The sequence below is a fragment of the Arachis stenosperma genome, chromosome 10, assembly GCF_014773155.1.
Source record: "Arachis stenosperma cultivar V10309 chromosome 10, arast.V10309.gnm1.PFL2, whole genome shotgun sequence".
NCBI lineage: Eukaryota > Viridiplantae > Streptophyta > Magnoliopsida > Fabales > Fabaceae > Arachis > Arachis stenosperma.
In genome coordinates this window covers 120,169,534-120,185,964 of record NC_080386.1, presented here as the reverse complement: position 1 = coordinate 120,185,964, position 16,431 = coordinate 120,169,534, and the positions used below count along the sequence as shown (strand labels likewise).

At 32.9% G+C, this 16,431-nt stretch overlaps 1 protein-coding gene across 1 annotated transcript; it reads right to left on the bottom strand.

Annotated features, from left to right (window-relative positions):
- Positions 1–1,191: 1,191 nt before the first annotated feature.
- On the bottom strand, positions 1,192–4,662 carry LOC130957580 (serine/threonine-protein phosphatase 7 long form homolog). Its single transcript, XM_057884425.1, has 5 exons — positions 4,585–4,662; positions 2,753–3,468; positions 2,591–2,681; positions 1,439–2,504; positions 1,192–1,322 (listed from the first exon to the last, which is right to left on the bottom strand). The coding sequence occupies exons 1-5, from the start codon at positions 4,660–4,662 to the stop codon at positions 1,192–1,194; spliced, it is 2,082 nt and encodes a 693-aa protein (XP_057740408.1).
- Positions 4,663–16,431: the final 11,769 nt, after the last annotated feature.

Here is a 16,431-nt window from a genome sequence, read left to right as displayed (position 1 = left end):
AAATGGACACACGAATGTTACGTGCTCCTAGCCGTTGTCGGCAATGTGGAGCCGAGGGACACAGCCGAAGCAGATGCCGTCGGTCAGCTGGTGTAGGTCCCAGTAACCCAGGATAACTAGATTTGTGACTATCATGTTTCATTGTAGTACTTTATGGCATTTGCTTGTTTATTTTTATGCGTTTGTTTATGTTTATCGGGATACTGTTAATTCATGAAACTTCATTATGAGACCTGAGACTTGTTTATGACCGTAGATATCAAATTAACTTATTTAGATATCTGTTAAAAAATATTAATACACTATTTAGATATCTGTTAAAAAATATTAATATTAACACATATCATATAATTTATCAATAAGAAAAATAAAACAAAAATATGAATTTATAGATATTTAAGAAAGTTTAAATTTAATTTTAATATTGGTATGATTAAACCGTAATTAATCATATAAAGATTAATTATAAAACAAAAATAAATTAAATTAATATGAGTAAAGGATAACTAAAATCATTGTTAGCGGAAACCGGTCCGGTTTAACCGGCATAAACCGGACCGGTTCGGGTGTTACCGGTTCGACCGAACCGGAATATTTCAAAAATTCTTCAAAATGAATCATATGAGGATCGAACCCCCACCCCTCCACATTAAATGGGACATGATTCCACCAGGCTAGCTTATCTGTTACTAACATTTATGCAAAGTAAATTATATATTAATATTAAATAGTAAATAAACTACCATTATTTTAATTATCGTTTCACGTTTGTTTAATGTAATTATATTTTTACTAAACAGTAATGCTAAACTCAGTTATTCTGTTAATCATAATCGTATAATGTGAATTAAAATTATTTTTCAATAAATAGTTGTAGTATATACTAGTATAATAGATATAAACTAACTAATAGATTAATAAAATTAAAAAAAATTAGTTCGTTTTAATATAAGAACATTAACTTCAACATACAAGTACTCAACATAGACAAACATTATAAGCTTCAACATACAAGTATTCAACATAGACACACAACATTAAGTTCAAAATACAAGTACTCAACATAGATACTAAACATTAACTTCAAAATACAAGTACTCAACATAGATACTAAACATTAACTTCAAAACACAAGTATTCAACATAGATACACAACTTATGATACAAACACAACTTATGATACAAACACAACTACTTTCTTGTTGCCCACTTTATGTTCTCCAGGATGTTCTTGCATTTCTTCTTGGCCTTCTTGAACATGGACGGAGTGTATCGATTAGCGCTCCGACGTGGCGGGTCCACCCTGAGATTGTAATGTTTACCTGTCTCACTTGTACATAATTTCACGAAACAGACTATCAAAAATGATACAAAGACGGGATAAAAAGGCAAAAAAAGAAAGAACCAACAAGTCCAAAACATAATCATAAAGTCGGACCTGCATCATCAGCATGATCAGGAGCATTGTTGCGGGATTCTTCATCCTCATCCATCTCGTCATCGTCGCTCTCCTCTTCATCCTCATCCATCTCCTCATCATCCGGTTCCTCCACGAGATACTGATCCGTTTCATGCTCACATGTCCCGGCATTTTCTTCAATCTGACCCATTGATACACGCCGTAGGTTCCTGCTAGTAAATATCCCCCGACCGCCTTCACTTCTACTGGAATCTCCAGTTTCCAAACCTCCAGAAGCAACTGAGGCAGTGTGGCATGGAATCCTAGCGTCCAAAGAATACCTCCCGGGCATAAATTCAGGTTGATGGCCAAATTGTGACTGCCCTGCATCCGCAGCCATGAAGCCAAGCAACTGGCTAAAAGAAGCACCTTCTCCAGCATCCCATTGTGGAGTACTCCAATATTGTTGATCTATTGGGTATGACGGGGTATATTGTGTCTGAACAGCATATGGTACCGAGGCATGAAATTGTTCTTGGGAAGCTGGAGGTGGAGGTGGTTGTGGATGTGAATGTGCCCCCGGTTCTTCATTGCCTACATGAATAACTGGGCTACCCTCATCTTCCATTACTGGGCTACCCTCATCATTTATAGCTGGGTTACCCTCATCATCCATTACTTGTTCACCTTCATCGTTCTCTTGAACCACAACATTTGACAATCTCAAATGGTTGCCATATCGTGCACGATACCAGTCCATGTAAACATCCAACGGATGATGTGAAGGATCCACATACTGACGCAGAATGAAATTATACCTGTTTGTCCAGCGCATAATCCAACATGAATGGGACGGGGCTGTGGCCCAGTCAAGATTCTTAGGACCAGCAAGTGTTTCTCCATGTGCCCTTCCCAGATTTGTTTCCTCAGAGGGAACACCCTGAACCAAACCAAATTGTCTTCTGATTCTATCGGTTGCATGCCACTCAATAGTTTCGAATGAAATCAGCGGAACCGTAGCGCTCCAGACTACTGCGTGCAGGAAGATGTCTTCTGGGATTATGCCCGGATCAATGCGATCCACCCCGTAAGCAACCCACACGAACTGCACACAGCATAAGACATACGTGATTACAAGGCAAATAACAGTCAACCTCAGCTGGAGACAAATACTTTCTATTAAAAACACACCTGCCCTTCTTGAACTTTATCTAAGGCATTCCTAAAGTGGGCGAGACTAAGATATCTATACCGATTGACACCACGCTCCCAGTTGCGCCACCTGAAATTATTTATGTTACTAGCACTTCTTAAATAGAATTATGAACATAACAACTAAGTTGACAATGTTACCTGTTTGCAAGCGGAAAACTGCGTGGTTCCCTAGTAGGGGGCGCAAGATAGGGTAAGCGGATCCAAAACCAACATAGCAGCAGTGTTAACGGACCATCGATTTCTTTACAATCATAACGAGAGGCCCGGCATAAGGACCGGTACAGGTGCGCCAAACATGCCGATCCCCAACTAAAATTACTGATACTATGAAAATCCCGGAGCAAAGGCAAAAACTTCCAGTGCACCGATGCGCCTGACTTGTCTCCAAGTAAGATAGTACCCAACAACAACATAATGTGACACTTGACGTACCTCTGCATACTGTTTTCGTCAGTCAGTTGTATACGTTCTTTTAGATTCCTAAGCCATGTCATTTTTATGCCGCTCCCTCTGCAGTCGGCCTTTCTTGGTGCAACCCCAAACTGATGGAAGCACTCACCCTCCAATGCTTCAAAGCTGCTCAACGTCATCCCCGTCACCGGAAGACCGTTCGTCGGGAGGCCCAAAATAACGGCTACATCCTCCAGGGTCACTGTGCACTCACCAATCGGAAGGTGGAAGGTGTGTGTTTCCGGCCGCCACCTCTCAACTAAAGCATTAATCAATGCTTTCTGTCCTTGAACTACCCCAATCTGAGAGGCATGATAAAACCCAGTAACCCGTAAATGATCCTCTACACTTGGATGGTACCGATCAGGAGGCAGTGGGTGGTCACATGTCATCATCCGTGAACTCTGAAAAAAAATAACATGTTCCTAGTCAAAATCATGAATGATTACTAATTTACAACTTAAATTAATATGACTACTTCATCGATTAATCATAATTTCTAGCCCAATAACAAAACAATAACTAACAAATTATCAAACCACAGCATGTAAACTTAACTTCAAATGGTTATCATAATTCCTAGAATTATAATTTCCTAAAATTAATCATAATAACTTACTAATTAATTATAACTTCTCATCTATTTAAAAACAACATATGAACAACATTGTCTAACTAACAACATACAGAATCAAGGTTACTTTAGTATTCTTAGTTTATTTATAATTGAATTCTTATAATTTACCTTTCTTCCCAAATGAACTATGTTTTAAGTAAATTGGCCTTGCAGTTAATATATACAAATATCGTTATTAATGATGCAGTTCCGGATTATAAATTCTTAAATTAATAACAAAGGTAAATTAATAACAAAAGTAAATTAAGTAATTCTAAATTCGAAATTCTAAATCTATTACAAAATCAGAATTATAATTTCCAACCTTGATCACAAAAAGATTTCTAACATATTCTCCAACAAATAATTATAATAAATCCTAAATATATAATTTCCAACAAAAATGCGTCGAAAAAATTCCTAAACATGAATCATAAAAAAACTAACTTACTAAATTATAATTTCTAAATCTATTCGAAAAATAATATCTTTCCTCTAACTAACTAACTAACAACAGCCCATCTATACATAACATAATAATAACAAACAATTTACAATCATACCTAATTTATAACTTTAATCATCAAAATTTATTCAATAATCAATATAACCGTCTAACAATCATTTTTTTACCATATTTTCCAATTAACTAATAATATCTAAACATAATAAAAAAAATTAAAAATATTGCTAACATTATAATTTTAAAATTAATCATCACATTTTATTAATTAATTAAAATTTCTAATACTACTCTCAAAAAATTCTCACAAAATCTTTAACAATCAACATTTACATATCAAACTACCTAACTGCAACCTTTAACCATAAAATACAAAAAAAAATTTCTACAAAATTTAATTACAATACAGAAATTTGCAAAAAAATATAAAATTTAACTTACATAATCAGGATTAGCCAAATAATTGACAATGTGAAGTTCAGGACGATCAACATCTCTAGCTTTTTGCCTTTTAGCCATTTCCACTGTTTCCACTGCATGCAGATTTTATGAAGAAGAAGGGAGGAGGAGGATGAACTCACAGATGAAAAATGGAGATCACTTTTGAAAGTGATGTTTCGGACTGAGGGAGTGGGGGAAAGGGGGGTTTGCTGGGTTCTTGGGCACCGTTCTGGGGAGGAGCTCTTCTGCGACACGTGGACGGTTGGGGCAATCGGACCGTCCGACTGGTGTGGGGGAACTCGCTGGGTCCGATTGGTGTTGGGGGGGACGACGCGCTGGGTCCGATTGGTGCAGGGGGGACTCGCTGGGTCCGATTGGTGCAGGGGCAAACACGCTGGGTCCGATTCCTTTGCTGCTTTCCTTTCTGACACCACACCCAGGTAACTCACCCTCTCACCCCATATACCCGGCTAACACAACTGCGTCCCCAATATGAAAATTAAAAAGCGTTAGGTGAGTAAACGGGAACGTTGCTGAAAATAGCTGAATCTTTTATCAAATAAAATTTATTTATTCGACATAATAATATTTTTAATTATGTATGTTATTCCTTAAAAATATCAGGTATGTTGTTAAGATTGACCAAATCTGTGAAGTGATACTCCAAATTGGACTTTTGTATTAATTTTATCTTTAAAATTCTAATTATATTAATTTGATCTTATAAATTGAGTTTTAGACTATATATAAAGAGAAAATATGAGGAATCAATATTATAACTGTACAATATATACAACAGGGTTAAAATGAAATTAAAATCAAATTATAGTCAAATTATTAATTCTAAAGGTTTGCTAATTTAAATTTTGAAAAGTTAGGATTAAGTTATTTGAAAACAAAAACCACGACCATCTCTTTCTAAACAGTGAGAACTAATAAAAAACGCAGACTTTCTCTCCGACGGTGGTAACTCATTTTCTCCTTGTTTCGTGTTTTATCACTGGGAGTCGTTTCGTTTGACGCCAACGTCCGCACCGGTGAACGTCCAGTAGCGCATTCTGATCGAGTGGCTCGTTCTGGCGGCACTGCATCAAGTCTACCAGGAACGACTTTGTCGCAGCCAGCGTGTGCCTTCCTCTGGCCATTGAAGGTTCAACATAAAGGAGTCATGAGTGTCTTTCCTTTGATACGTCCATCACCGCGTAGAAGTTCGTCAATGGCGTGCAATTTCGTTTAATCATTGTGTCATGTTCCATCCTCTGTTGCTGATCACAATTCATTGAAGCCACATGAAAACGCTCCCGACCATTTCGTCGCCGACGGTGAGCAATCTAATAAGGTTAGCATGATTCATTGAATCATTGATAATGGATGGTTATTTCCATAAGATTTAGATGTTCATCGTTAATGCAAGTTGAGTGTTTTATTTTATGTTAACTGCTTACTTGGATGGAACATGAATATTTTTCATTCAATCATACTTGTGCTGGTTTTAAATTCATGGTACGCAATTATGTATGGAGGATATGCATGTGTTAATCAGTCATGGAATATAGATTTTACTTGGGATGAAACTAGTTCTTTTGTGGAATATCCTATATGAATGTATGAATTTAAATATCCAAAGTTAAACCAGCATGTATAAGCAATATAATTGGTACATTGGACAACTAGCTACTTAATAACAATAATAAGTAATCACCCGTGATTTTGTGCATGATGCCCATAGACCCGCTTGAATCTTTTTAGTGTAGTATATTGTTAAATAATATAAATTACTGTATTGTTATTATTAAGAGTATATCTGAAAATATAAATTAAATAGAATAGAATGCTTCCTGCATGTTTAGATTAGGCATATATGTATGAGTATACATGATAGATGGTGTATGAATTAAAAAGGATTTTAGTGACCTTGGACTCTAAAACTGAGGAATGAAATAAGTGCATGATGGTTGTATGTGTTGCATATTGATATTTGTGGTAGACAGTGTCATGTAGCACAAGGAATAGTAGTAGTTAAAATTCTTATATAATAGGTAAAATAAAATAAGTAATTCAATTACTATCAATAAGTGATATTGATGCATTTTTTTCCAAGCTAAAATGGATAGGATGATGTGGTTGATTTATATTTGTGTCTCTTTTTCTGTGGTGTTTAGTGAGGATTTATGTACATCTCATTTACTAATGGTTTATCTAATTAGTTTTCATGATTCGATTTGCGTGTTTATTTTGTGATTATAGGTCATGTCACTATTAAATATTACTGAGGTTGAAAGTGAAGAGATGAATCTTGGTTACGAGGTTTGAACTCTAATTTTATCCTGTATTGTCATGTTTGGGACAGTAACCATCCTCTCGTGTACATTGAATTCTCCAAAAAGTCAAAATAATACATACTTCTAAAATTAAATCAACTAGATTAAATTGAATTATGATCAAAGGATAAAAGAAAACTTGTTTTATAATTTACTAAATTAAGCAATTGGTGGCGTGACTTCATGAGCATGTGTACATGTACTGTACCTCATGAAATCTTAAATAGGACTTAGATAATGCGTTTCATTGCTGAACAAAAATAAAAAAAGGAAACATGCCCGAGGAAAAAAAAATTATATTTTTCTCGCTTTTTTTGTGGTGTTTAGTGAGGGTCTATGTACATGACATTTACTAAGAGTTTCTCCAATTAGATTTTCTGATTTGGATTTGTGCGTTTATTTTGCGATTGTAAGCCATGCCACTGTTGGATGTTGCTGAGGTTGGAAGTGAAGAGATGGATCTTAGTCACGAGGTTTGGACTCTAGTTTGATTTTGTATAGTCGTGAACCGTATGGTTGATTTGACCAGTAATGGTTTTGATTTTTTTTAATTTGAAAAGTAGGTACCGGATCACGGTTGCCTTTTGGAAGACGAAATACCATGTGTTGGAATGCAGTTTGTGCAATTACAAATGGTTCATGAATTCTATGTGAGCTACGTAAAGAAAGTAGGGTTTTTAACTAAGATACGGACGACAACCTGTGATAGGATAACAAAGCAACCCATTAACCAAGCTATCCATTGTAATAGGGATGGGTTCCGCGGGTCTCGTGTCAAAGCGTCAACGCGGAAGAACACGATTTCAGCCGCTGGGTGCAAGGCAAGGATATATGTGAAGTTTGATAAGGAGAAGCAAGAGTGGGTTTTCTTGAGGGTTGAGTTGAGGCACTCGCACCCATGTTCAGCGAGAAAGGCGGTGCACTACCTGAGTATAGGAAGCTGACCATGCATGCGAAGTGCGTGATCGAGGATAATAATGAGGCTGGAATTCGACCAAATAAGACTTTCCTAGTTTTGGCAAATGAGGCTGGGGGCCCGTCTAACCTGGGATTCTCAGAAAATGATTTAAGAAAGTATATTACAGCAAGGCTTCGAACCAGCAACGTGAATACGGATGTTAGATAGATGATGAACTACTTCATGAAAATGAAGGACATCAATCCAAACTTTTTCTACGCGGTGAATTTGGACAAAGAGTGTAAATTTTGGAGTGCAGTATGGATGGATGCAAGGTGTAGGACGTCGTACGAATATTATGAAGACGTTGTGTCAGTTGATAGGACATGCAGTACAAACAGGTATGAAGTAGTTATGTTAGTGGTTTTATTTTTATTCTTTTTTTTTTTTGTTATTTGGTCGTGAGTGAGATTTGTTATTTGTGGTTGTTTTTGCGTGTAGGTATGGATTACTGTCTGCGTGGTTCGTCAATGTCAACCACCATGGTAAGTCGACCCTCCTTGGTTGTGCTCTTCTTGGAAATGAGGAAATCCCAAGTTATGAGTGGGTTTTCAGCCAATGGGTGAAGTGCATGGGAACTGCTTCACAACGGATCATCACCGATCAATGCAGATCCATTTTTCGTGCGATCAGAAATGTGTTACCCGATACACGCCACCGGTGGTGCATCTGGCACATTAAGAAGAAGTTACCACACAAGCTTGGAGGTTACCACCGGTATAGAGAGTTGTATGATGACCTCAATGATATTGTGTGGAACTCTCAGATTGAGGAGTCATTTGAGGATAACTAGTCTGAATTTATAGACAAGTACAACTTACACAACAACACATGACTGCCAGGTCTGTTAGTGTACAATTACTTTTTGCTCTTTAATTGTACACTAACAGACTTGACAACCATGTGTTGTTATGTAAGTTGTACTCATCTATAAATTCAAACTAGTTATCCTCAAATTACTCCTCAGTCCGAGAGTTTCACATAATATCATTGAGGTCATCATACAACTCTATGTACTGGCGGTAACCTCCAAGCTTGTGCGATAACTTCTTCGTAATGTGCTAGATGCACCACCGGTGGCGTGTATCGGGTAACACATTTCTGATCGCACGGAAAATGGATCTGCATTGATCGGTGATGATCCGTTGTAGAGCAGTTCCCATGCACTTCACCTATTGGCTGAAAACTCACTCATAACTTGGGATTTTCTCATTTCCAAGAAGAGCACAACCAAGGAGGGTCGACTTACCATGGTGGTTGACACCGACAAATGACGCAAACGATAATCCATGCCTACACGCACAAATAACCACAAATAACAAATTCCAGTCATGACCAAAGAAAAAAAAGAATAAAAATAGAAACCACCAACATATCTACTTTATACCTGTTTGTACTGTATGTGCTATCAACTGACACAACGTCTTCGTAATATTCGTACGACGCCCTACACCTTGCATCCAACTATACTACACTCCGAAATTTACACTCTTCGTCCAAATTCACCGCGTATTAAAAGTTTGGATTGATGTCATTCATTCTCATGAAGTAGTTTATCATCTCTCTAGCATCCACATTCACGTTGTTGGTTCGGAGTCTTGTTGTAATATAGTTTCTTAAATGAGAATTTCAGGTTAGACGGGTCCCCAGCCTCATTTGCCAAAACTAGGAAAGTTTTGTTTGATCGAATCCCAGCCTCATCATTATCCTCGATCACGCACTTCGCATGCATGGTCAGCTTCCTATACTCATGATAGTGCACCGCCTTTCTCGCTGAACATGGGTGCGAGTGCCTTAACTCAACCTTCAAGAAAACCCACTCTTGCTTCTCCTTATCAAACTTCACATATATACTTGCTTGCACCTAACGGTTGAAATCGTATTCTTCCGCGTTGACGCTTTGACATGAGACCCGCGGAACCCATCCCTATTACAGTGGATAGCTTGGTTAATGGGTTGCTTTGTGATCCTATCACATGTTGTCTTCCATATCTTACTTGCAAACCCTACTTTCTTTGTGTAGCTCACATAGAATTCATGAGCCATTTGCAATTGCACAAACTGCATTCCAACACTTGGTATTTCGTCTTCCTGAAGGCAACCGTGATCCGGTACCTATGTTTCAAATTTTAAAAAAATTCAAAACTATTACTGGTCAAATCAACCATGCGGTTCACGACTATACAAAATCAAACTAGAGTTCAAACCTCGTAACCAAGATCCATCTCTTCACTTTCAACCTCAGCAACATCCAACAGTGGCATGGCCTACAATCACAAAATAAACGCACAAGTCCAAATAAGGAAACCTAATTGGAGAAATACTTAGTGAATGTCATGTACATAAACCCTCACTAAACACCACAAAAAAGCGAGACAAATATAATTTTTTATCCTCGGGCATGTTTCCTTTTTTGTATTCTTGTTCAGCAATGAAATGCATTATCTAAGTCCTATTTAAGATTCCACGAGGTACAATACATGTACACATGCTCATGAAGTCATGCCACCAATTGCTTAATTCAGTAAATTATAAACAAGTTTTCTTTTATCCTTTAATCATAATTCAATTTAAACTAGTTTCTTTAATTTTAGAAGTATGGATTATTTTGACTTTTCGGATAATTCAATGTACACGAGAGGATGGTTACTGTCCCAAACATGACAATACAGGATAAAACTAGAGTTCAAACCTCGTAACCAAGATCCATCTCTTCACTTCCAACCTCAGTAATATTCAATAGTGGCATGACCTATAATCACAAAATAAACACGCAAATCGAATCATGAAAACTAATTAGACAAACCATTAGTAAATGAGATGTACATAAATTTCCACTAAACACCACAGAGAAAAAGACACAAATATAAATCAACCACATCATCCTACCCATTTTAACTTGGAAAAAAACGCATCAATATTACCTATTGATAGTAATTGAATTACTTATTTTATTTTACCTATTATATAAGGATTTTAACTACTACTATTCTCTGTGTTACATGACACTATATACCAAATATATCAACATACAACACATACAACCACTATGCACTTATTTCATTCCTCAGTTTTAGAGTCCAAAGTCACTAGAATTGCCTTTTTAATTCATATACCATCTATCATGTATACTCATACATATATGCCTAATCTAAACATGCATGAAGCATTCTTTTCTATTTAATTTACAATTTCAGAAATACTCTTACAGTTAGTTCTATTTTATATTATTTAATAATATACTACACTAATAAAGCTAAAGCGGGTCTACAAGAATCATGCACAAAATCATGGATGATTACTTATTAAGTAGCTAGTTGTCCCATGTACCAATTTTATTGCTTATACATGCTTGTTTAACTTTGGATATTTAAATTCATACATCCGTATAGGATACTCCACAAAAAAACTAGTTTCATCCCAAGTAAAATCTATATTCCATGACTGATTGACACATGCATATCCTCCATACATAATTGCGCACCATGAATTTAAAACCAGCACAAGTATGGTTGAATGAAGAATATTCATGTTCCATCCAAGTAAGCAGTTAACATAAAATAAAACACTCCACTTGCACTGACGTTGAACATCTAAATCTTATGAAAATCACAATCCATTATTAATAATTCAACGAACCATGCTCATCTTATTAGAGTGCTCACTGTCGGCGACGAAATGGTCGGGAGCGTTTTCATGTGGCTTCGATGAATTGTAATCAGCAACGGAGGATGGAACATGACACGACGATTGAACGACATTGTACGCCATTGACGAACTTCCACGCGATGATGGACGTATCAAAGGAAAGACATTCGTGACTCCTTTATGTTGCACCGTCAATGGCCAGAGGAAGGCACACGCCAGATGCGACGGAGTCGTTCCAAATGGACTTGATGCGATGTCGCCAGAACGAGCGACACGATCAGAATACGCTGTTGGGCGTTCACCGGTATGGACGTTGACGTCAGACGGAACGACTCCCAATAATAAAACACGAGACAAAGAGAAAATGAGTTACTATCGTCAGAAAAAGGGTCTGCATATTTGGTTAGTTCTCACCATTTAGAAAAAGATGGCCGTGGTTTTTATTTTTAAATAATTAAATCCTAATTTTTTTCAAAATTCAAATTAACAAATTTTTAAAATTAATGATTTGACTATAATTTAATTTTAATTTTATTTTAATTCTATTATACACATCGTATATTATTGATATTGGTTTTTCATACTTTCTTTTATTTTATAAAAAATTACTTGTGTTAAATGTGTGCTTTCTTTTTTGATTGTTTATGTTTACCAACCGTCTTTTGCCACCATGTGCAATTTAGATTGGCCAAAGCACAACTTATCATTCAAGTGTTTGATGATGCTGATGACCCAATAGATTAAGGAGGAGGTGCAAAAATGTCAACATAAGGGTGCGAACATTTTGTACTGCTATCGCATTATTAGGAATGGTTACATAGGGATATTCTAGGTCAGGCGTGTAACCAAAATTGATTTAGAATATTTGGATAATTTTAAATTATATTCGATATGTTAGTGTAAATTACCCTAGAAAATAATAAGAGAATAAAGTAAATTAAATTAATTCATATATTTTATTATTTTATATATTATTTATTAAATAATTTAATATTTATTTTAATTAAATCAAATAAAATATTAAATAATTTTATATTATCCAAATCAAATAAAAGTAAATAATTGATTAGTTATAATTAATATATTTAAATGAACTAAATAAATTAAATAAAAAATATTTTTAAAAATTAATTAAATTAATAAATTAATATAAATAATTAATATAATTAATTTAATTCTATAAATCAAAAGAAATTAAAAAAGAGATAAAAAAAAGTGAATGAATAAAAAAATATAACCATCAAAAGAGAACAAAAAAAGTCATTTTAATTTTTTTTATTTATCAATTATTAATTTATTATAATTGACTTTACAACATCAATTATGTGTTATTTATCTTACAAATTAATCTAATCAATTAACTGATATAATTAATTATAAATGATTATAATTTTGTAACTCATTTCATTATCTTCTCTAAATAAATAATTAAAAAAGACCGTCTCAATCTTCTAGGTAAAGTAGAATATATATATATATATATATATATATATATATATATATAAATTGACCGGATATAAATTTTAAAATGATAAAATTTTATTAACAATCCCATTTACAAAATTATTATTTATAAGACAATATTAATAATTCTAACAAATTTTACCGTAAAATTAAATTTCATGCGTATTTGAAAATAATGACTAACTTTCTATTCTTCTAAGTATTAACAATTTAAATAAAATAATATCCTATAATTTATTTCGTTACTTATTTTAGTGATTACTAATATTTTATTTTTTAATTATTTTATTATCTTATTTATCGTTTATATGTTTTCCATCACCTATATTAATATTATAACCAAGTAAACTAAATTAATCCTTGTAATACTTGGACTAATCAACATAATATTTTTAATTTGGAATTAACTTATATTTAATTTAATATTATTTTCTGTTAAAAAAAAAGGATATTGTTTCACTCTATTTTGAATTATATATAATTAATGTTTTAGAACTCTTTTGATAGAATCTTTTCTATTTTATTTTTTATTATTTTCTCCATAAAAATTATAATTTACATCATTATATATATATATATATATATATATATATATATATATATATATATATCACTAAATTTATAGTATGCATGCTTTAATTGATTTAATGTTATAATAAATGATAATTCCAAACCACAAATAAATTAGAAGATATATGCCTAGAAAAATTAATTAAAAATATACCACACTATAATATTTATGACAAATTCGTGATGATCATAAAGCTAAAACAAAATACATTATTAGTATAATACAAACAAAGAGATCCTTTTAATCTACTTAGCCCAAAAGTAAAAATAAAACCACAATAAATAAACACATTTAGGGATGAAAAATAAATAGGAAATATGAAAAGAATGTTACCTATAAATTATAACGTTTAGAACAGTGGATGAAGTAGACCTGTGATTAAAAAATAAAAATAAAAAATTAATCAAAGAATATAAAATATAAAGAATAAAAAACAAAGCAATATGAATTCTTATTAAAACGCAATTCAAGGAAAAAAATTGTAAAGAAAAAATTATTAATAATTTTTTACAAAGACATTGTCAAAAAAATCAAAACATTAGTAAATAAATACATTGTTAAGAAATCATACATGAGATGAAATTAATATAAAATAAAATTAATATAATGAACTCAATTTGACAGAAATAGAAATAAAACGAAACAAGAAATGAAAGAGGTACATAACCTCTTTTAAATACTTATGTGCAAAGAGGTGAAAATGAAATGACATGGGGGTATAATATTTATATATTATATTCTTGTCATATATATAATTCTGTTACCAATTATCTAATTAATACCAAATAAAATAAATTAAATAGTCTTATCTTATATATCAATTTATAATACAAATTATTATATTATTACTAAATAAATTAAATTATATTAAATTGTAATATATTTATATACCTAATCAAATTAATTACTTGATATAATTAATTAATTATAATTAATTTAATTATTAATAAATTAAAAAAATATTTTTAAAAATATGTCATATCAATTTTATTATTAAATGTAAAAAATTTTGATTTTAATATAATATAATAAATAATAGATTATCATATATATTATTATATATAATAGTAAAAATTATATTATGATCATTGTTGGTAAAAAGTATGTTTAAATATATAGCAAGAGGAAAAAGTCTTAGAAATTAATTAGAGTACTAATCAGCTCTGTTAATTATACTGTGGGCTGCAACAACAAAAAAGTCTAATAACATAAAAAAATATTTCATAACATTACTCAAACATAATCTTAATTTAATTTTTTACTATTACTCACGGTAAAAATAATAAATAAAAAAAACCCACCACATCTTTCTTTCCTCTCTCATCTCTAACCACGCCGTACTTCATCTTATCGGGTTAGCTTCATCACCGGAGACATTATTACCACACTCAACCATGTGCCAATTAATCTTCCGTCGCATGAAGGAACTGCTGCTCCTAATATCGAAATTTACATCCATAACACGCACGAAAAAAGTTGTTCAGTAATATTACTGTGCCGCGTGACCTGACGTTGATCTCGAACAGACATTTGTCAGCACCCACTCTCCACGCCTGGTGCACAGAACGAGCAACGCTATAAGTGTTGTTTGCTGCCAATTGTAAGGTAACACTGCTTGTGTTCGTTATCTTTTTCTCAATTTTTTTTAAAATTTTTCTTGGACTGGAACATGTAATTGATGATCAAATATTTTTTTCATGATAAATGAATGTTTTTTTTTGCGAAAATTCAGATGTTTCTTTTAATGTACTATCACTATGTGTGAATTTTTCTTTTTGTGGGATTCAAATGTTTTTTTTTTTGCGGAGATTCAGATTTTTTTGTTACATTTAGAATTTTTCTTTTGTAAAACTTAGAATATTTTCTTTTATTAAACTAATTGTGGAAAGTTTCTTTTTATTTAACTTAGGATGTTTTTTTTATTAAATTTGGGATTAATTTTTGTTACGCTTGAGATGTTTCTTTTATAAAATTTAGAATGTTTTTATCGTTAAACTTTTTATGTTTAATTTTGAATATTTCTTTTGTTACTTTTTTAGATTTATTTTGTTACAATTGGGATTTTTTTTGTAAAACATAGAACGTTTTCTTTTATTAAATTAACTGTGGAATTTTTTTGTTTAATTTGGGATATTTCTTTTATTAAAATTGAATTTTTTTGCTATAACTGAGATGTTTTTTCGTAAAACTTGGAATGTTTTTGTTGTTAAGTTGAGATGTTTCTTTTGTTAAATTTAGAATGTTTTTTTTTTTTTGTTAAACTTGAGATATTCTTATGCAAGCTGACCCCGCACGGCACACAGAAGAGTTGTGTCGGAGGGTGCAACGACAACACGATGAACAGTTAAAGACGAGTTACCAACGACACAATGAGAGGGGATGGGATGGGACTTCACATTGATAAAGTGGTTATAAATTTAAAATTCTATTTTTAAAAATTTAAAATTTTATTTTTTAAAAGCAATTACAAGTTTAAAATTTTATTTTTTTAAAATTTAAAAATTATTTTTTTTAATAATTTTAAAAAGCTATTCAAGTTGGCTGATACCCTAATTGGTTACTGTTCTTAAACTGGCCCTTTATGAGAGTCAAATCCAAAATGATTAAAAGCTCAATCTATAGAGTAAATGTCTATATCACACTCTCGGACCTATCCAACCTCATAAAGGTTGGCCCACGTGGCTCCAACTTGGCCCGACGTATTCAAATAAGATGAATCTCAACTAACTCTTATAATCTCTCCTATTCATCTAGAAAGGATATCTCAACAACCTCTCTAACAAAATGAGTATCAAATCTACCATCAAAGGAGGAACTATTCCAAATGTAGTTATTGACTTTAAAGCTACACTTATAAATACCCTGACACTCTCAGGTATTCTTCG

What these genes read in the sequence shown, in the direction of transcription:
- LOC130957580 (XM_057884425.1), bottom strand. Translation starts at nt 4,662, where the DNA reads ATGGCTAAAAGGCAAAAAGCTAGAGATGTTGATCGTCCTGAACTTCAC. An exon ending in AGTTTTCCGCTTGCAAACAG is followed by an intron (nt 2,682 to 2,752) that starts GTAACATTGTCA and finishes AAATAATTTCAG; the next exon opens with GTGGCGCAACTGGGAGCGTG. An exon ending in ATAAAGTTCAAGAAGGGCAG is followed by an intron (nt 2,505 to 2,590) that starts GTGTGTTTTTAA and finishes TGCTGTGTGCAG; the next exon opens with TTCGTGTGGGTTGCTTACGG.